Source organism: Mandrillus leucophaeus, unplaced genomic scaffold, assembly GCF_000951045.1.
Source record: "Mandrillus leucophaeus isolate KB7577 unplaced genomic scaffold, Mleu.le_1.0 Scaffold1050, whole genome shotgun sequence".
In the NCBI taxonomy this organism is placed as follows: domain Eukaryota; kingdom Metazoa; phylum Chordata; class Mammalia; order Primates; family Cercopithecidae; genus Mandrillus; species Mandrillus leucophaeus.
This window is the reverse complement of record NW_012098655.1, coordinates 301,151-322,506: the sequence shown is the minus strand read 5'-3', so window position 1 is coordinate 322,506 and position 21,356 is coordinate 301,151. Positions and strand designations below refer to the sequence as shown.

General features: G+C 43.7%; 1 protein-coding gene across 3 annotated transcripts in view; it reads right to left on the bottom strand.

Annotated features, from left to right (window-relative positions):
- Positions 1-1,915: 1,915 nt before the first annotated feature.
- The window catches only part of CLDN18 (claudin 18), a 35,375-nt gene continuing 15,934 nt past the window's right edge, over positions 1,916-21,356 (bottom strand). For 2 of the 3 annotated variants that reach the window (XM_011981715.1, XM_011981706.1), the window contains exons 2-5: positions 11,749-11,913; positions 10,842-10,959; positions 5,654-5,764; positions 1,916-4,596 (exon numbers count right to left, since the gene is read on the bottom strand). In XM_011981715.1, coding sequence (XP_011837105.1) covers positions 4,425-4,596; positions 5,654-5,764; positions 10,842-10,959; positions 11,749-11,913 — 566 coding nt within the window. In that variant the 3' untranslated portion in view covers positions 1,916-4,424. The remainder of the gene's footprint in view (positions 4,597-5,653; positions 5,765-10,841; positions 10,960-11,748; positions 11,914-21,356) is intronic. The other variant, XM_011981724.1, reaches the window with a different exon arrangement.

Below are 21,356 nucleotides of genomic sequence, written 5' to 3'. Positions count from 1 at the left end.
TGATGAGGCTCTGAAAATCGAACTGACTGTGGTAAATGTGTGTATGTGTGAGTGTGAGTGTATGTGTGATCCTTGAGTGTTTACGAGTGCTGGGCCACTAGTGGGGTGAGATCAGCATTGTTGGAGGGTTAAAGTATATAAAGCACTAGGCACAGTACTGCTTATCATGAGGACTCAGTACAGAAGCCAGATAATGAAAATATGTTAGTGAATCATTGTAATCGATCCTGAAGGTCACATAATTGGTTGGCAATGCACTCAGAACCAGAAATCCAGGTTTTTGATTCCAAGTCCAGTGCTCTCTCCAGTGGAACACGTCAACTCAGAGATATCAGGCATTTTGGCAAAAATTGTGGCCATTGCAGTAGTCAACCCTGGATAGGGTTGACTAGTGGAGGCAAGAAGGGGCTGGATACTACCTAAGTAAAAGGTGAAAGAACTGGGGACTCCCAGGGATTTGTATGAGTAACAGTGCTGAGTCATATTTTGAGCCTGTACTCCATGGTTTGGTTTGCCCATTTCTGTCTTTGTACAAGGAGACTCCAAAATGCCCCTAAATTTTAGAAAATTTAAATGTCAATAGCTCAAAATTACATCACTAAGGACAACTTTCTACTGATGATTTTTGTAATCTCACTTGTTTAAAACTGAATGTAAAGTGTTTTCTTTTTGTCTTTTTTTTTTTTTTTTAAGTTTTTAGGTTTTAATTATCAGCTTGCTTTGAGAACCAAAGTAATCTCTCAGATCATTCCTTTCTATACTATATACTGTTTGGTCAGTCAGAGAAGCTCAGAAGTTATATCTCTGAAACTTGCTCTGCAGTTTCAACCAAAAGAAGAAAATAATGAGGCAAAGCAATGAGTTTGCCTGATTTTTTAAGGACCCTGGGTCCTTAGAATACAAGTCTTCATGGCATATGACAAATCTCCATGTTTTGACTGGGGGACCCAGGCTTCACCAAACTAGATTCCACTGCTCTGGCTATTGGAAGAGGTTTAGGGATGGGTACATTACTCAAATAATCTAACGTATTTTGTTAGAATTTTTCTCCTATGGATAGAAGGAACGAGATGCCTCCATTTGGCTAGGTTTCCCATAGCTGAAACATGGCTTTATGGCTAGAAATATAAGCAGCCAACACAACAACTCACAATCTTCTTGAGAAGCAAACCAACAGCGAAGAAAGCAGAACTGAGATATGGGCAGAGAAAACTAGAGTCTTAATCATAACCCTTGATTCAGTTGTGTCTGAAGCCAACCCTGGCCTTAGATATCCCAGTTACATAAACATTGCCCTCTTTGTCTTAAAGTTGTGCTGCTTGGTTTTCTGTCACTTAAGTGGGTCCTTTACTTGTATTATTCCATTATCCTTATCATCCCTATTTTACAGATAAGGAAACGGAGACTCAGAAAGCTTAAGGGCTTTGCTCAAGCTAACATAGCTGGGAAGTAGTATGACCTGGATTTGAGGTTGGGCTGTTCTGACTATAAAGCTTATGCTGTTTTTGTAGCTTGATACTGCCTCAGTTTATCGAGCTGGTCAACCCAACCCTTGGCAGCATCAAGAGGGCAGGCACTGGCTCTCTTGTTTTATTGGCCCACAAACAGGCCAATGACGTTAGACACTTCGGGCTGGTGCACTTAGGGTCAGACAGGCTAAACTGGATCCTTGGACCCCATGCTGCATGCCTGATTGCTCTGGGAACTCCTTTTCATTAAGGCTTCCAAACTTGCAGAAACCACAAACTGGTCTGGACCAACACCTAGCTGTCCTCTAGGCAACTAGGCTGCTACTGAGCAGAAACGGATTCTGAAAGCAGAAAAACTCCCATGAAGACGCATCCGGCATTGAAGTGCTGGGACTTCCTACCTCCACTTCCCAAAACTTATGAAAACAGAGCAGAAGCTATTCAACTGTAGGACAACAGTGTTTTTAATATTTAAGTAACAAAACATTCAGGTTAACACTCAATGCATATACAATAAGATAGAGCAACAACAGAATTACAAAGCACAATCTAACTATATGGAGGCTTTCAAACAATTAAGTGTTGGATGGAGAATGTGCTTATTAAAAACCCAGCTGAGCCACATCGCACTGCCTGAGACCTGACCAGGGACTTTCTGGTGGTAGGAGGGAGAGCTCATTGTGCCCCATGGCCTTCAACTCAAATGGATGCTCTTCAACTCAAATCCAGAGAGCACTTAACAATCCCCATGCTCTAGATTGCCCAACCCTCCTCCTTGCTTTTCTTTTTTCTTTAGTTGACTTGTCTGCTCATCCTTTACCCAAACTGAGGCAGTGAGTTCCACAAATACTTCCTCTGGTTTGGTCTAAATGTTGCTGTCTCAGTGAGAAGGGCCTCTGAGCTCACTGCTCTGACTCTTGATGAACACAACTTGTTATTATTTAATGGGGCATAATCCGTTCTTTCTCCAGACATAATCTATTCAGCCTCAAGACTCTTATGAGTATTCACCAATCTCCTTGGAGGTCACTTTCGTATGTGCTATTGATGTGAGGACTTTACTCTCAAATAGTAACCTAATGGCCAAGTTCCCCTGCACCAATGCTGCTCTGGGTAGTTTTTAGAGACTGCTCTTACCTCAGTGTCCTAGGGGGTCTGTCTGGCTTTGGAACTGGGATGGAATTCTAGTGTCCTGGAAGGAATTTAGACTTTCTGCTCAAAAGGGCAGTGATGTAAGCTCAGGGAAGGTGTGTGGTTGCAAAGAACTTCCAGTTTTGCCCGAATATCTGACAGTCCAACCACTCTAGATGAATTCAGAGAAAGGAACAGCTTTCAGAGTAACAAAACTGACCAGTTTTGATGGCACACACCTGTAGTCTCAGCTACTTGGGAGGCCAGGGTAGGAGAATTGCTTGAGTGCAGGAGTTTGAGGCCAGCCTGGAAAGTGAGACCCCATGTCTAAACAAAGCAAAACAAAGCAAAACCGACCACAGTGCCAGGAAAGTGCTACTGCCAACTGGCAGTGGCTTGTAACCATGCCAATGTGGATATGTGTCACTTGGAAACATAACATTTAATTCAGGCTCAACATTTTTTTTTTTTTTTTTAAAGAATTGGTTTTAACCTACTGCCTAGGACTTGCTGTGTTCCATTATTTATTTTTTATTTTTTAGACAGGATCTCGCTATGTCACCTGGCTGGAGTGCAGTGGTCTGATCATGGTTCACTGCAGCCCCAGCCTCCCCAGGCTCAAGTGATCCTCCCATCTCAGCCTCCCGGGATATGGGACTACAGGTGTATGCCACCATGACTGGCCGATTTTTTCTCTGTATTTTGTAGAGACAGGGTTTCTCCACATTGTCCAGGCTGGTCTTGAACTTCTGGGCTCAAGTGATCCTTCCTCCTCAGCCTCCCAAAGTGCTGGGATTACAGGCATGAACCACTGCGCCCAGACATTATTTAGTTTTTACATAGCTTACACTTATTATCATGTATAATCAGAGCCATAGAAACCTCAAAGGGAGAGAATTAGGATCAGTGAACTTTTCATGGAATTTGTACTTAAGTGTGACTTTACAAAGTACTATATAGACAATGTCAAAGCAATTATTTTTTCATTTCCTTCTATCCACATGTAGGGGTGAGGCTAATTCATAGAGATAGTGTATCATTTTACTAAAACATTATTTGTTTTAACTATATTTAGGACTTAGATTAAAAAAATTTTTTTCTCATTCATCTAGGGACAATTTCTGACCCGTGACAGAAAGAGGACTCCAGTGGAGAGCTCAGGAAACTCCTAGAATGGTCTTGCTGGAATAAGAAGATGCTAACAGCAGTAGAAAGGCTTGGTTGCCTCAAGCTGAAGATCACTTTGGTTTGGTAATGTTTAAGATCACAGCGTAAGAAAACCCAGATCATGGGCTGGAGAGATTGCAAATATCTTGCTCTTATTGCTTCTTCTTCAGTAAGTGTTTATTAGTAGCCAAGCTAGGGGTGGGGAGGCAAAAGTCAAACAGCAGATAATAATGTCTTTTGATCTACTCTTTTTCCTTTCAGAAGTTTTCTTGGGGATAAGCTGGGAACTAGATCATCAATGGGTTTATTGACTAGGAGGAAGAGGGGGGAGTTATCTAAATCATTAAAATGTGAGACAGAGATTAAAACCACATTCTCTCATCAGAGTAGAAAGTTATATTTAAAAAAAGAAATAGAGGATTGAAAATGTGAGCTATAGCCTCTAATTCATAAATGATAACTCAGCTGTTTTATGATGGAATATTTAGAGACAGAGACATGAGGCTAAGACCACTTGGCCTCTCCAAAGATGACATCAAGGCTTTTCTAACTTCCAGCTGTGAGTCAAACGCAATAAGAAGTCAAGATGAAATCTCCTTGTTTTTTGGGTGAGCTCTCTGGGAGTTTCCTCTGCCCGTGCTGAGAGGTCTTGGAGCATTACACATAGTCGTGCTTGGAAGGATAAGATTGTAACTCGTCCTCTGTGTGGGCACCCCCATCATATGTCTTCTTGTTTTTGGTGTTGGACCCAAAGCCAGTGCTGGCCTTGAAGCCTCCAGGCTTGTAGGCAACACTGTGGCCCGAGGCATGATAAGAAACGGCTTTGTAGCTGAAAGAAAAATAAACATTCCAAGATTGTAGATGTCTTTGTCAGGAGGCCCAACCTCCTATTTACCCTAAACTGTCTCAGTCTTGGCACTGAAAGTACAATGTCCCTGGAAACCCATCAGTCCGGGGCAAACCAGGATAGTTAGTAACCCTGGTTTTTGGTACACTGGTTTTTCTGCCTCTGCAGTGGAACAGAAGTTCTTGCACTTTAGAGCTTTGCTGAGCCAAGAACAAAATCTCCTGAGAATAAAATAATTGTGATTCCAAATGGACATTTCTGGATGGTGGACAGAGGTATCCCCAAATCCTCAGTAACTAATGAGTTCCCTCTGTTAATCAATAAAAATAAAGTTGAACCAGAAACAATGTTCAGGGGAACATTTTACATCAAAGGATCATAGAATTTGTGAGCTGGAAGGTACCTACGTTCAGCTCATTGCCTCAAGCTGCTCATCTCATGGATGAGGTGATAGAGGCACACAGAGAGCAAATAACCTGCTGGAGGTCACAGGGCTGGTCAGCAGCAGAACCACACTGGAATCCAGCTCTCCCCACACCAGTTCAATGTGGGGAGTTACAGCGGAGTTTCTCAGCAGCAGCACTGTTGACGGTTTGGAACAGATGCTTCTTTGCTGTGGGACAGTTCTGTGCACTGTAGGGTGTTTAGTAGCATCCCTGGCCTCTACCTGCCAGAGGCCAGTATCACTTTCCCCCACCCTCCCCAAATTGTAACAGTTAAAAATGTCTTCACTTGTTGCCAAATATCCCCTGGGGGGCAAATTGCTCCTAGTTGAGAACCATGGAGTTACAAAACAATCTCAGAAGGAACCAAGAGGGATGGATTTTTCTTACAAATAGGATCACATTTAGATCAATCTAGGCTGAAATATTCCCATTCTATCCTTTAGGTTTCCCCTAAAAGAGAAAGTTCGATAATCCTTAAGTCAAATAAAGTTCTTCCATATGCCCAGATTAATTTTTTTTTGGCTGCAAGTTATACATTAAAATAGACCCTGAACAAATAAAACGTCCGGTTGCAGCGGAACAGGGAGACTCACTTGGATTCTTCTGGTGCCAGGCCCCGGCAGGCAATGCACATCATCACACCCCCAATTAGTGTGAGGCCTCCAGCGACCCAGCCCACGAACAGAGCCGCACCAAATGTGTACCTGGGTGGGGAGATGGTGGCTGTCAATACGGTTGACTCAACTCTCCAGGCTCTGCCCACTGCACCTGGCTGTGCCTGTTCTTTGTGTCCCCACTTTTGGATTCCACATCCATCCCTGCCCATGCCCCTGAACACACACTCCTGTGGGTCACAGCCAACTGATCAGGTACCCTGGAGAGTAGAATTGGGACTAAACCGAGGGGGCAAAACAGCAGGGGATTCCAGCATCACTCAACCATAATATTATAAATCTTTGTGAAATATCTCAGGAAATCTCCTTCCCCTCTCTACTGGCAAAAGAAAGTGTCTTGAAGGTTTGGCAAGAGAAATTTGAGAGATATAAAATCAATCCCGACTGGACGCGGTGGTTCACGCCTGTAATTCTAGCACTTTGGGAGGCCAAGGTTCAACTGAGGTCGGGAGTTCAAGAGCAACCTGGCCAATATGGTGAAACCCTGTCTCTACCAAAAATACAAAAATTAGCTGGGTGTGGTGGTGCACATCTCTCATCCCAGCTACTCAGGAGGCTAAGGTATGAGAATTGCTTGAACCTGGGAGGTGGAGGTTGCAGTGAGCTGAGATTGTGCCATTGCACTCCAGCCTGGGCAACAGAGTGAGACTCTGACCAAAAAAAAACCAAAAACCTCAAATTATTATTTCTGAAGGAATTTTAGTTCCTTGAGTTCTCAGTATGGGCCAATAAGCAGTCATCTTAACTTATCTCAAATAACCCTTACAACCATCCATGCAGGCAGAGCTATTACCTTCAGAAGGAACTAAGTTGAAGTGACTATTCCTTCTTTTATTGATGTCTTTACTTATTTGTTCAACAAGTCTTTATTGAGCTCCTACAATGTGCAGCGCCCTGCCCTGGTCCTGGGACACTGGGCGAACAAGGTAGACAGAGATGCTGTGCTCGTGGTGCTTCTGTTCCAGCTCACAAGAGAATTCTAACTTGGGGTGGTCTGACTCCAAAGCTGGTGCCCTTCGCCTAGGGGGCCTGCCTCCAATGGGACTCAGTTACATCGGATCAGGATTGAGAACAAAATCTCCTGAGAATAAAATAATTGTGATCCCAAATGGACATCTTTGGATGGTGAAGAGCAGTATCCTTCTTCAAGTGACCAAAAACTGTTAGGATGTCAGTGCATATTTTAATGCCAGCTGATAACTTGATTTCCAGCTCCACGAGCTCTGCAGAAAGGGAGAGCTCAGCACGGAAAAGGAGTGCCTCTCCTTGGAAGTTTCCCTTTGCGTTCCCCAAAGAGCACAGGGACTGTTTGTAGAACTCGATGAATTACTAATATGTTTAAAGTCTACGACACAAGCTAAGAACGTTATACCAACAATAGGAAGACAAGTAATATGTGTGCAAACCTCTGCAACCTAAGAAAATACAATACTTTAGATGTGCTTTAAAAGCACACACATTGGCTGGGTGTGGTGGCTCACGCCTGTAATTCCAACACTTTGGGAAGCCGAGGCAGGCAGATCGCCTGAGGTCGGGAGTTCGAGACCTGCCTGGCCAGCATGGTGAAACCCCGTCTCTACTAAAAATACAAAAATTAGCTGGGCGTGGTGGCAGGTGCCTGTAATCCCAGCTACTTGGGAAGTTGAGGCAGGAGAATTGCTTGAATCCGGGAGGCGGAGGTTGCAGTGAGCCGAGATCGCACTATTACACTCCAGCCTGGGCAACAGTCTCAAAAAAAAAAAAAAAAAAAAAAGCACACACATTTAGCAGGATTAAAGTAAACAATGTAAGCTTCATGACCAAGTGTAGTATTAATATGTAGAGCAAAACTGGTTGACTGAGTTCAGTCCTTGAAAAAGTTCTGGGAGAAAATTTACCTATAGGCTATTTTTATTTCCTTGGACTGGGAAAAAGACAGAAATTTGGTTTAAGGGCTTCTGCCTTGGCACGAAGAGCCCTGCCCCGTCATCCTACCCCGTGTGGCTGGGGGCTGAACAGCAGATCTTTTCCTGGGGCCTTCCTAGGGTGGTCCCTAGGTGATTTCCTGGTGACAGCCCTGGTCCGTGGGCCCTGACACAGACAGAGCCCCTGTCCTTGATACCCCTATGGATGGTTGAGTGATTGCTTAATGCTAATGATGATAACAACAATTGCTACCATGTATTAAGCCCTTACTGATACAGTGATAAGCGCTTTCTACCACTGTCTTGTTTAATTTTCCCAATAACCACTGTGATAGTATCTGTCACTCGCATTTTATAGACGAAGAGATTGAAGCTCAGAGAGGCTGAGGAACTTCTCCAATGACCCAGGAAGGACACGATATTGTCAGGATTCAAATTCAGGTCACTTTGCCTTCAAAGCTCTCATTGTTAATGAATCTTCTGGGCATGAGGGACGAAGTCCTTTTCCTCAACTTAGATACTCTGGGTCAAGATTAGCAAACCTAAATACTTACCTGGGACAGGCAAGAAACTTAAATGAATGAAGTGAGCTAGATAGAAGAACATAATTTTGTTTTCTCAACTGTATTATATGGAAAAATCCCTATAAGCATGAGTTGGGCTATTCGGGCAGAGTGGGGACTGTGGTAAACTGGACAGAATGAGTCCTAGCCAGAAGGGCAGCTGCCTTTCAGCTGCAGAGATGGAGGTCATATGAGAATGAGGGCCCAGGGCAATGCTGCCAGATCTTCTGAGTTTTTACACAAAGCTGGAAAACAGAGTATGCATATGTGTGTGGGCAGTGAAGTCTCCTTGTCGTAGGCCCTAGTGGTGCTCTACCATTTAACTGTTTCTGTGGGTCTCTTCCCCTGCTTGTGTATTCCTTTGCCTTTACCTGCTGGCCCCTGTGGCTGCCTCTGGAATTCTAGCTTTGGTTTAGCCACTGAAGCCACTCTGCCCACAGGGACTGACTGGCACCGAGGTATGAAAGCTCAGCTCTTTAGTTTGGGGTTGAGACAACTCTGGCGTCTAATTTGCACTGCACAGCTCTCCTCAGGATCAGGCTGAGTCCCAGGGCTTCACCTGAAATCACACCCGTGCTTGGCTTCCCTTCCTTCCCGGCCCTGCTTCCCTCTCCTACTAACCCATCTCCCTTTTCTTAATGAACTCTGGCACTGGGATCCTCTTCTCAGGATCTGTTTCTGAGGGACCCAGTCCTTAACCCTTCTAATCTTTTTTTTTTTTTTTTTGAGACGAAGTCTCGCTCTGTTGTCCAGGCCGGAGTGCAGTGGTGCGATCTCGGCTCACTGCAACCTCTGCCTCCCAGGTTCAAGTGATTCTCCTGCCTCAGTCTCCCAAGTAACTGGGACTACAGGTGCCCACCACCACACCCAGCTAATTTTGTATTTTCAGTAGAGACGGGGTTTCACCATATTGACCAGGCTGGTCTCGAACTCCTGACCTTGTGATCTGCCCACCTCAGCCTCCCAAAGTGCCGGGATTATAGGCGTGAGCCACCGCTCCTGGCCTAACCCTTCTAATTTTTAAAAGTTGGTGATTGGTTCAGATTATAAAATGAAATGTTTTATACAAAATACCTTGCAGTCTATGTACAGTGTGAGGGCAGGCAGTTTGCAGCTCTAGTCTGGGGCTTAGGCTCTGCCACTGTTACATACAACGTGGCAATAATAGAGTCAGGGAACAGGACCAAGTGGGGCACTGGAACCAAAGCTCCATCAAGGTGACTGCCAAGGTCTTTCTTGGCAGCTGGACTGTCTTGTAAGACTTCTGGGTGGAGAAAAGGAGAAGACAAAAGAAAGGGAAAGACAGCTGCCCATCCACGGAGGGGGAAGTTCAGGAGGCCTTTCAGAATTCTATAGTCTTAATTCCAGGACTGAAGCTCCCTGCCCACAGGACAGGGGCCGGTGCTAGGGAGATGGTGTGACAGAGTGATGGCAGGTATTAGTGCTAAGTGCAAAGTGGCTGGTAGATGGCTCCTCTGGGCAAGCGCAATGACCCCAGGTACCCAAATGCTCTGGGAAAGGTGGGCTCTTCTAAGTAGCCTAAGCAATCATTCTAGTTTGGCCATGATGGAGGAGTTTCCCAGAATGTGGAACTTGCAGTGCTAAACCTGGGAAAGTCTCAGGCAGACTGGCATGAGTTGGTCAACCTACTTCTAAGTTGCACCTGTAACTAAGAGACCATGAGAGGAACATAGAGTAGAATTGGGGAAGTTTTTGGGGATCACTTCCTTTACATTCTTGAAATAAAGCAGAAAAATGAATGGGGATTGGAGTTCCAGGGAGCCGGAGGGTAATGGATTTATCACACCCTCATTCTCCGTCTGTACCTCATGTTGATGTGGCTGGAAAAAATGCCAAGTGCATGCATCCAGATATGCAGGTCACTGAGGTCTCATATTTATATTTTTTCCCAAGAACAAGATCTTTCTTTTTCAGGAATTTGCTCCAGCTTCTTGCTATGAGATATATCCGTTTAAAGTGACTACATGAATATGGGCATTGGTATTGTTTTTCCGTCTTTTAAAAGTTCTACTCTCCTTCAGACACCAAATTGTAGTGGGGTTTCAGCTCCCTCTGCCAGACTGTACCCCCTGTGAGAGCGGGGACTTTGTATCTCCAGCACTCTGAACATGTCTTGGCTTACAGCAGGTGATCAATACATTTGTAGAATAAATGAATTAATGAATGAGAGAAAGAGGCAGCTATACCAGAAAGGAACATCACTTTTCTCACCCCTACTGCACCTTGCTCATTTCTATTCAAACGTTTACCTGTTCCTAGCCAGGTTCCAGTTATGGACTGTAGATGTAAGTTGATGTTCATTTACTTGCCTGGGTTAATAGTGCCTGTTTCATCGCCACCACAATGGGGCTTGTGTAAGAGTGTTAGATAAATACTATGAACTGTCACTGTATTTCAATGCAAATGTCAGATCAGCCTCAAGTCATATCACCAAGGATATTTCACTGAAATGAAGTTTATGAATTTACAGGTGATTGTTGATTTATGATATGGCATGGTTGTCTCTGATAAATTTTTGGTATTTCAGGCACTGACAGTCACATTAGGCGCATGTGTTTAATCAGATTCTTATAACAATATTCATCATGGTGAATGACGAGACCTAGATTAGGAGGTTACCTGGTCTGAACAGTCTGCACCATCCCACCCATGCCGGTGTACATGTTAGCTGTGGACATCCAGAAGTTAGTCACCAGCATGTTGGCAAACACAGACACTCCAGCAATTGCACAAAGACCTATGGGCAAAGAAAAAGAAATCTCCAGAGTTAGTTTCAAGGGATTACAATGTTTCTGAGGCAGCTTATGCCTAGATGAGTTTAGATGAGTAGGCTGCAGAATATTGTATCCTTATAACCAAGCATTGATTACTGAATTCTCGCTATGTGCTAAACATTGTGATAGGTGCTTAGAATGTTTTATCTTGCTAATTGTGGAAGGATATGTGTGTGTACAGAAAGAAATTTTTCATACATCTTGGGACCAAGGCTCAATAGTCCAAATATTTTTGGTCTGTTTCTTTGGTAATGTCAAGATATCTTCCCTTAAAATCACTTTCTAAAGCCTCGCCAAAAAAATGCCTTTTAGGGATCAAGTCACATGACTCTTTTAGGGTTGAGAACCTTTTTTTTCCAGCTGAATTTAAGATTCAAAAGCTTACTAAGTTTTTTTTTTTTTTTTTAAATAAAAAACCATTTCTTTTAATCAACATGGGGTGTCACAATGCTGCCTAGGCTGGTCTTGAACTCCTGGACTCAAGTGATCCTCCTGTCTTGGCCTCTCAAAGTGCTGACATTATAGACGTGAAGCACTGCATCCAGCTAAGAACCCCTTCTATTGGGGTTGGAGTGGCAGCTAAGACGGACCTTAGCACTCATGATACGCAATTGGGCCTCCACACTCAGATCGTGAATCTCAGTATGAAAAGTTCTGAACCACATTCAGGAGTAGGGAGGAGTCACGTTTTTTCTACCAGAATGATTTGGCTTTGACATTCCAGAAGTGGGAACTCCAGGCTCTGTGTTTACCTGAGACAATGAACATGATCCCGGAGGTCAGTGTCATGTTGGCTTTGGCAGAGTCCTCCATGCTGCCAATGCGGATGCATTTCAGGGCAAAGATGGATACCAGGAGGCCAATGGCACCCAGGACGATGCCTACGATCATCAGGGCTCGCACTGCCTGCAGCATGGCTGTGGGACAAGGGGCAAGACACAGCAGACGAATCAGACCAGCTCAGCACACTTGATTCGGTTCTGGTTTAATAAACCACAACTAACCTGCACCAAACACCTGAGAGACAGCAAAGTCCATAAACTGTGAACCTTGCCATTGTCAAAGGATGTGGAATTGTGGGAAATACAAAATACATCACTTACAATTCTCTGACTGATGAAGGACATGCACTCAGATGTCTACAGAATCAGAGAATTATGGATGGTTGGAACCGGGGAGGCCCTTGGATTGTACCTATTTCAGCTTCCTCATTTTTACAGCTTGATAATCTGGGATCCGGAAAGGGAAAATAGTTTGTCTAAGGTGAGAGTTCGAATTACTGATAGAGCTTATAGCTGTGACTTCTAACCCAAATATTTTTCTTCTCTTGTGCTTCCGTATGTGATAAAAGTTTTACATAGTTGTGTCCACTTTAGGAAACCGAGAATTCATTTATAGCATATGATGAAGCCAAGGTTGCTAAGTGATATACCAAGGATACTCAATTTTGTCCCTTTCCACAAGGAACTACTAAGATTATGGTGAGCTGTAGGTTTCAGATGTATATAAAAAGATCAATATAACAATATTAGGCCTTTCAACTGGACCACAGTTTATCAGCAGTTCCCTTTCTAGGAATCAGTCATACGTATAGGCCCTACAGGGACTCTTCTGCAGTGCCCTTACCTCCAGATATATCCAAAGTTGTTTCTAGTGCATCCTTAAATTGCTGTGACTCATTGCAACCATTGTTTACTGAGCCCTCCTGACTGGCCATGGGATGACAGTAGCTAACAACAGATCAGACATGGTCTCTGTTGTCATGGAGCTTATGCCAAAGTGGGGAATGACAGTCACTAAGCGTGTCTATTACAAGTATAAATAATTTAACAAGGAAGACAAATTAGTCCTTTATGTGTTCCAGTAGGCAAGGCCCCTAGTGTGGGTTGGTATGGTGGAGCTGAATTGCAAAACTGTGTGGAGATACTTATGTGCTAGACACCAATTATTTTATTCCTCCAGTATATCCCCTTTTTTCCTAAGTCCATGATTTTTGAAGGAGTTGCCATGTCTTCAATCACTGTTTTTCAAACTACTTAAAAATTTAAATTTCCAATCTGTCACAAATCGACATCCTGGCAAAATACAAAATCACCTGCTTGAGTGTCACAGACATGTCAAATTGTTATAAATGTTTAGAAATATTTATTCTTGATTTCGGTACCAGAACTGTTCAGGTGGGTAACACATAGTTTGTGCGCCAGCTTGGTACACAGGCCCTACTTTGAGTAGTGATACTGACCTCGATCTTTCAGGCCCTAACTTTATACCCGGTGCCTTGACCATGGCAAATTAATCCAGCATAGGCATCTGAGTCAAACCGGGCAGATGAGACACTTATACAGAATGTCTGTGCTGGACACAGAGAGCATCCGGCCAGTCTCTCTCCAGGGACTGAAAGTATAAGGTGCTGTCCTGGGCGTCCAACGTTTCCTTCAGGCGGTGAGCTGCTGTATAATGGCAAGCAGACCAAACCCAACAGGGAGGTAGAGAGCCCTGACAGTCAGTGTTTGAGCTCCTGACTCCAGCTTTTCCTATGGTCCACATACATTCTTTCCTTAGGTTTCAGGTGCTATCCCAGCACCATTATTATTATTATTATTATTATTATTATTATTATTTTTAAATCCCTACCTGTTTGAACTAATTCAGGTTGGGGTTCTGTTACTTGAAATCAAGTGGTTCTAACTTATGAAAGATGGTTTCATCAGTGTCTAGACATGCTAACCTTTAAAGTCTTATTGTTTTTGGAGAGCTTCCACCCCTCCAAGTTCAAAGTCATGACCAGAGTGCTGCTGAAGCCCCTTGCAGATGTGAGGGGACCTCTCACACCAAGTCTTACAGCTGCAAAGACATCGCATTCTGCAGTGTGGTATCAGAGAAGAAGTAAAGGGCATCATTTTTCTTTTTTGGGAAATTGCTGATTTTTTTCCCTAGTTATATAAACAATAACTGCTCAATATAAAAATTTCAAGATGTATAGAAAACTATAAACAGGAAATAAAAAACAATAACCTGCTATTCCAACTCTTGGAGATCGCCACCTTTAGCATCCTGGTGGGTAGTTTTCCAGGAAGGAATTTTTTAAAAAGGAGAAGCAAAACCCTCTTGAGGCTCCCCCTGTCACCTGGACCCAAGGGAGCAAGTCAGGAGCCAGCTAGAAATGCAGATGGAGACCTTGCCAAGTTTTAACTAGAAGGGGATTGTGGGGTACACTCAAAGGAGGTGTCATTCCTACCCTCAGTGAGACCAGTTAATAATACCCAGGCAAAATTGAAATTTGGAAATGGAAAAGAAACAGGAGAAATGCTTATCACTTTTTTTCTCTTTGAAGGAGATACTGAGGGAATCTGCCTATAGGGCTATAGGCAAAAGGCTCAGAGGAAACTGTGAACAAAATAGAAAGTTCTGTCCTGCCTTAGTTTTCACAGGCAGTTGCTACTTTTGAGTGAAAGCTAGTAAGGAATTTTCAGACATTAGAAAATGTAATCCATGGGAAAAAAAAACCCTACGATGCAGATAATATAATTATCACCCATTTTATGGTTGCAGAAATGGAGACTCAGGTGAGGTAACTTGTCCAAGGACACACATCAAGGGAAAGGAGGCGGAACTGGGAGTCAAATCCAAAACTGCCTCAAAATCATTACTTTTCCATCACAGCACATTGTTTTGAGGCACCTTATTCTGGAAAAACAGGTAGAGTCCTGCCTTCCATCAAGGTACAAGGATCTGTAAACTCTTACAGAATGTATCCTCCAAATTTGGAGATGCAACCATAAGCAATCATGTTCCGAAATGGATGCTAAGAATGTGGAAGAAAGCACTCTCCAAATCGTCTTAGGGAATAACCTGGCCTGGTAGATTATTTATAAATGTGACTCTCAAGATGACAGCATTCTCGTCTCTTCCAGCAGTCCTGGGAGAGAACTCTCTCCAGTCACCTTGGGAAGATTTCCCTCTCCTACAACAGCCAACATCATGGGCATCTGAGTCAAACATCAGTGGAGCTGCCAGCATATTCACTCTAAGGTGTGTTTGTATCATAAAGCAGTTTGTCATGCCAGAAAAATCGGCAATCAATGAGAAATTTTGAAAAAGGAGAGTTAGATAATGTAGAACTTGTTCAAGTGCCTCCTGCAATGTCTGAGGAACAGAGGCCCTAGCAGCCTTCTCACCAGATATCCGTCTGAAGTATGAATGACAGTGTCCACCTATTCTAGTTCTATCCCATTGATCTCTATATACTTGATTCTGATTCTCTTCTCCCTAAAGAAACTTCTGATTTTAACTTTGCTTCTCTGCTGGGAAGAGAATTCTACAAACAACGATCGTCAGTCTTGGTCCCACTGGCACCTGTCATGGGGGCAGGTACCAGTAAGTGGGAGGAAATTGGCTCCCCTGCTTATGGCTAGAAACCTCCTATGTCTAGTAATGACATGGAGATTCATGGTGGTAAACTCACCTTCCCCTCCACCTGCACGGTCCTACCCTCTGGGAACCTAATCTTCTCTATAGATAAGTAAACAGAGAAAACTGTCACAAAGCAGGTAGCAGGTAGGTTTCTCTTTTAGCCATTTTGTCTCTTACTTGATATTCTGATCAAGAGGCTTATCAGCTGATAACAGGTGAGTCAACAGGCTCTAAAGCCTGATTCCCTGCACCAAAAGTGTGACTACAGCATTCTTCCCAATGAACAATGAAGTGTTATCAGACCTGAAGGGTGGGCAGGATTCAGGGCTGAAAGAAGCAAACAGAAAAATGGGAACTCAGTGTTCCCTCCCTGTTGCAAAACACCTTAATTCCCCAAGTAGCTGTGAGCTGACAGGTGAGGTGCTCTTGGGTGTGGTTTTTTTCAACACAGGCTGCACCTGAGCATCTTCTGGGGGCGCTTTTAAAGAAATATTAATGTTTGTTCTCACCCCCAGAGATTTTCATTTAATTATTCAATAACAAAATTTCAAGGAATAATGCGAGACAACAGCTTTCAAGAAGGGCTCAGCAGAGGTACTCAGAGTGGAGAGTTGGGCTGAAAGAGGGTTCTCAGGGGCTGGCATCACTAAGTGGAAGTGGGAGTGAGGATGATGGGACAGCAGTTCACTAGCAGCCAAAGGCCTGGACCGTGGCTCTGGTGGAGTAGGGGGATGGGAGGAGCCATACCTTCAGGCATTGCTTGGTCCTAGACTGGAGACAAGAGGGCTAATGGAGGAGCCCAAAGGAGGGGAGCTCAGAAGACGGTAGTCTGAGGCCAGACCCCAGAAGAAAGGCTCTTGAGAATAAGATGGGAGAGGCTAGATTCTCTAGAGATTCCAGGGAATCAACACAGAAGTCCTTAGTACCTTGTAAAATTCTACAGAACAATGTGACACCAGGTGAGTGTTATTAGGTAAGTCATTTAAGCTCAATGAAAACGAGTCCTCAGTTCTGGAGGGAGTCAAAGATATCTCTTGCATAGATATGTGAGGATCAGATGCTACTTGGCATAAACCTAAGCCAGGCTCAATAAATATCAGTTTCCTCTCCTTCCCTAAAAACAACGTATCCCTTGGCAACTCCACATAGCTTTGACTTGTACTAACTGTATACAAACGTGAATCCTCTCACATGATGATAAAATATGGTTGAGGATTTGAAACAGCCATGTGTGTGAATTGCTATGGGCAAGAGGGGAAGACAATTTGAAAAGAGGAAGAAAAGAAAGGCCTGGACCTAGCAGCCTTTAGTAGTGGGGAAGATCAGGAAAAATGAACACAAGACCCTCAATGAGCAGGGGAGCTAGCTGACAGGAGAGGCGGCATAGGTGGTTTCTATCTTCACTGACCTTCCTCTTCACCTCTGCTATGATTTGAATGTGTCTTTCCCTCCAAAATTTATATGTTGAAACGTAATCCCTAGTGCAATACTACTGCGAGGTGAGGTCTGTAGGAGGTACCCTCAGGAATGACATTAGTGCCCTTATAAAAGGCCTTGAGGGAGCCTGTTTGTCTCTTTTGCCCTTCTGTCCCTTCTGCCATATGAGGACACAGCAAAAGGCACTATCTTTGAAGAGCATGAACCCTTACCAGATGGAATCTGCTGACACCTTGATCTTGGACTTCCCAGCCTCCAGAACTGTGAGAATAAATTTCTGTGGTTTATACATTACCCAGTCTAAGGTAATCTTGTTATAGCAGCAGGAACTGTCTAAGACATCCTTTAAGGTGAGATCCACCTACAACTCTGATGATGTGTCTCCCCACCAAGAAATGATGCTGCACCACTGACTAGGCCATCCTAGGGCATGATGCTTTGTGGTAGCTGCCCCTGCCATCTAAATGGGGACCACCACAGCTGCAAGCTGAGCAGGCATTCTGGTTCCTAGCTTTTCTCATTGAGAAATCAGGGCCAGCAGCCTCATTTACCTAGGTTGAAGGTTCTCTTGAGCTGTGTAGACCTGTTCTCAGCTCCCTGTGGTGTCTTCATCATACACAATAACGTGTAACTTTTAGATGTTTGTCCACATATTTGAAGAGGCATGCTGATGCTGAAATATCTTTCTCTTTTGAAGAGAGAGAAAGCAGCTTTACTGAACACCAATAGACTCCCCAACTTTATAACTAACTTATAATCACTTCACCTTCTAGGGCTGGTTTCTTCTACCGGAAAATGGGGAAAGACAAACTGGTTTCATAACCAGTGAAACCATTCAGCCAATAGCAAGAAATAAACAGACAAGCTCCTTTCAAAAGGATACTTATGAGAAGTCTCACTTTTTTCCCTTATGGATTTTTGATTTAGATTTTGTGAAGGTTTTGTGAAACTGTTCTCTGGATTAAATGTGGTCTGGTTTAAAACTTCACTCCTGTGTGTGTAAATATGATTTACAGGTTGATAGGAAACTCTGTAACTCTCCCGTGGCTGTTGTTTTTACACACTGAAGCAGAAGGGGGAAAATGTAGATAGTCATATAAAAAAAAAATCAAAACCCTCAGTGCCTGCAAAGGGGCTGAGATACAGTGAAGTACGCAGAACACGGGTAGGATGGGGATGGGAAGGGAGAACACAGGGCCTTAAGTGATCTTTCCTTTGGATATTTGAATTCATAAAATGTTTTTGAGTTTGGAGGAAAAAAAGGCTAGAAGATCAAATGTCCTAAGTGTTTGAGAGCCCTGAGTGATGTAGACACAGCAGTGATGATTTAGTGATGCCAAGAGCTAGATCTTGTAAATGGGTCACAGGGCACTTTGTTTGTTTGTTTGTTTGTTTGTTTGTTTTTTGAGACAGAGTCTTGCTGTCAGCCAGGCTGGAGTGCAGTGGGGTGATCTCAGCCCACTGCAACCTCTGCCTCCTGGGTTCAAGCAATTCTCCTGTCTCAGCTTCTCGAGTAGCTGGGACTACAGGCGCACACCACCATGCCCGGCTAATTTGTTCGTATTTTTAGTAGAGACAGGGTTTCACCATATTGGTCAGGCTGGTCTTGAACTCCTGACCTTAGGTGATCCACCCACCTTGGCCTCCCAAAGTGCTGGGATTACAGGAGTGAGCCACCGTGCCCGGCCCAGCACTTTCATATAAATGTCTTACTGTGAGGCGTTTCACAAATGGGGAAAGTGAGGTCCAGAGATGTAGGTGGCCAAGCTGTGCCCTTGATTCTAGCTCACTTCCCTCTAACTGTAAGGCTTACCACTTTACCAAATTTAGTCAAAATGTTTGCAAGCACTTTAGAAAAAGCATTACTTGACTGTGATGTCAAGCCAGGGACATTATGGAGCCAGGGACATGAGTTTGCCATATCTTTGCCCCCTCTCCATTCTGCTTATTGTTGGCCCTTTACTCGTCCTTTCCGCTGTTTCCAGGGAAGGCAAGTGTGAATGGGATGCAAGTCATCCATGCTTTAAACTTAATTCATACTCCTGATTTCACATCATTGATGATATTGTTACAAATGGGTCAACGCCCATATACCCTCTGCGCTTATTGTGCTCAAGCCGAGACCAAGCTCTTCAATTCTAAAGGCAGCCCATTCCTGCATTTAGAAACAGGGTCTGGGCAGGGGAAAAGGATGCAGACTTGGAAGTCTTTGCCTTATGTTCACATCCTGTTTCTGCCATCTTCTATCCATGAGGCCTTGGGCATGTCCTTCCCTCACCCCCAGCCTCAGTTTTCAACTTTTTACACCTAAAGCTAATACACATTTTCCTGATTTTTGTAAAGATTAAGCTGAAGAGCCAATATGCAGCTCAATAAATAGTAGTTATTTTACTTCTGGCACTGTCCTCAGAGCACTGCATGCTGTATCAACTGTGTGGAATACAATGAGATTGAATCTTGAGCTATCAGTTATACAGAGCTGGTAACATACAAGTATGCAGTCCTGCTACCACCACCATTTACTTCATTAATCTATCTTTAGTTTACACAATACAGCCTGTTGCATTGAATTACATTCTTCTACAACTGTAAGTTCCAAAGAGACATGATACATTTTTGTCAGATGAATGAAAAGTTAAGTGAGATTTTGCAAGAACAGAGATTGTGCTTAGGAAGAATTTAATAACTGGTAATGATTATTATAATGATTTATTTATATTTATTTTTTGAGGTGGGATCTTGCTCTGTTGCCCATGCTGGAGTGCAGTGGCATGATCACTGTGGCCTTGAATTCCTGGGTTCAAGTGATGATCCTTCTGTCTCAGCCTCCTGCGTTGCTAGGATTACAAGTGCAAGCCACTGTGCCCAGTGATAATTATGATTATTAAGTAAAGTATTATAGGTATCTGCCTTTTGCCTTTCTGTAAACACTTTAAGGCTTACTTCTGTGCTAAAAAGTGATACTTTTCTGGGTTCTAGGTCAAAATTAAACTCTCTGGGAGAATCATTGCAAACTTACATTTCTCCCTCCAGGCATTTCATCCAGCTCCTCTGCTTCAGGTCTGTCTTCCCCAGTTCCTCGTCAAGCGCAAGAAAATACTTTACACAGCTGTTTCTGATGGGAAGTTAGGCATTAGGTCCTGGCTGGTTGTTATTCCTTCCAGCTCCTTTAGGAGCCCCACAAGTGTCCTCTTGGGCTGTTTTATCTCCTTGCATTGTTGCCTTTAGCTTTTGAGTTTCTTTCGAGCCTTTTCCTCCTGGTAATCTTCCTGCCCATTCTTACGCTCTTCAAATATTTTATTTTTAGAGATGGATGAAGTTTCACTTTGTTGCCCAAGATGGAGTACAGTGGCATGATCACAGTTAACTGCAACTTCTAACTCCAGCTCCAGTGATCTTCCTGCCACAGTCTCCCGAATAGCTGGGATTACAGGCATATACCACTGTTCCCAGCTAGTTTTTAAAAAATTTAAACTTACTGTAGAGATGGGATCTCATTTTGTTGCCCAGGCTGGTCTTGAGTGCTGGCCTCAAGCAATCCTCCCACCTTGGCCTCCCAAAGTGCTGGGATTACAGGTGTAAGCCACCACTCCCAGCTCCTGCCCATTGCTTATCTAAGTCATCAAACAGATATTTGTATTTTGGGGTGCCAATTTGTAGCGCAGCCATTCCTGCTGCATGGGGACTGTCTGCTTTTAAGTCCACACTCTTCTTGAAGGCCACAGATTTTCAGTGATTTAAAGTACCTCCTTTTCTGCAAACTCAATCCCAAGAAGTGTTTTTTTCTGGCTTTTGGTGAAATCCTCTTCCCTCAACTCAGATAGGCAGAACTGGGGTATACTTCTGTGGTGGCTGCTGGGAACTGTCTCCCAATTCCCATGGTGGTTCAGCCCAGCTTGACTTTTCACAGCACAACTAGGAGACAGGACACAAAGCAGCACCCACTTCCTACTTCCCCAACCCCCTATGCTTGTTGTGGGCCTTTTGTGGGAGATGAAAGACAGGCATATCAGAGTCCTCTGGCCACAATCTTACCACCAACAGAGCTTACCAACAGATGGTCTTGTGACCAACAGTTTCCAAGAGCCCTCAATGCATTGCTACTGGCCCTGACATTCACATTTGCTGTCCTCCAGATGGGATTTGAGGAAGTCATTTCTTCCAGCTTCCCTAAAATCCTTCTCAGAGAGCCAAGGACCTCTCCTTTTGTGGGTCTGAAACATCTCAGATTTCCATGAGTGGCAACTGGGTTCCCTCTCTAAGAGGTCTTTGTCTGGCCTGACATGGAATAAAAGTACCTAGCATCACCAATTCTCCCACCTCTCTTCCTCTCTCCCTCTCTACTTTCTTCTTTCTCGCCTTCCCTTCCTCTCTCCCTCATCCACTGTTCCTTTCTTCCTCCTTGCTTTTTGAAAAAAATGTGCTTTTACCCGCCCCCCCCGCCCATGGCCATATTTACATTCCTCTGTTATTAAATGCTAGGGAATTTTTACACTGTAGAAATTTGCCT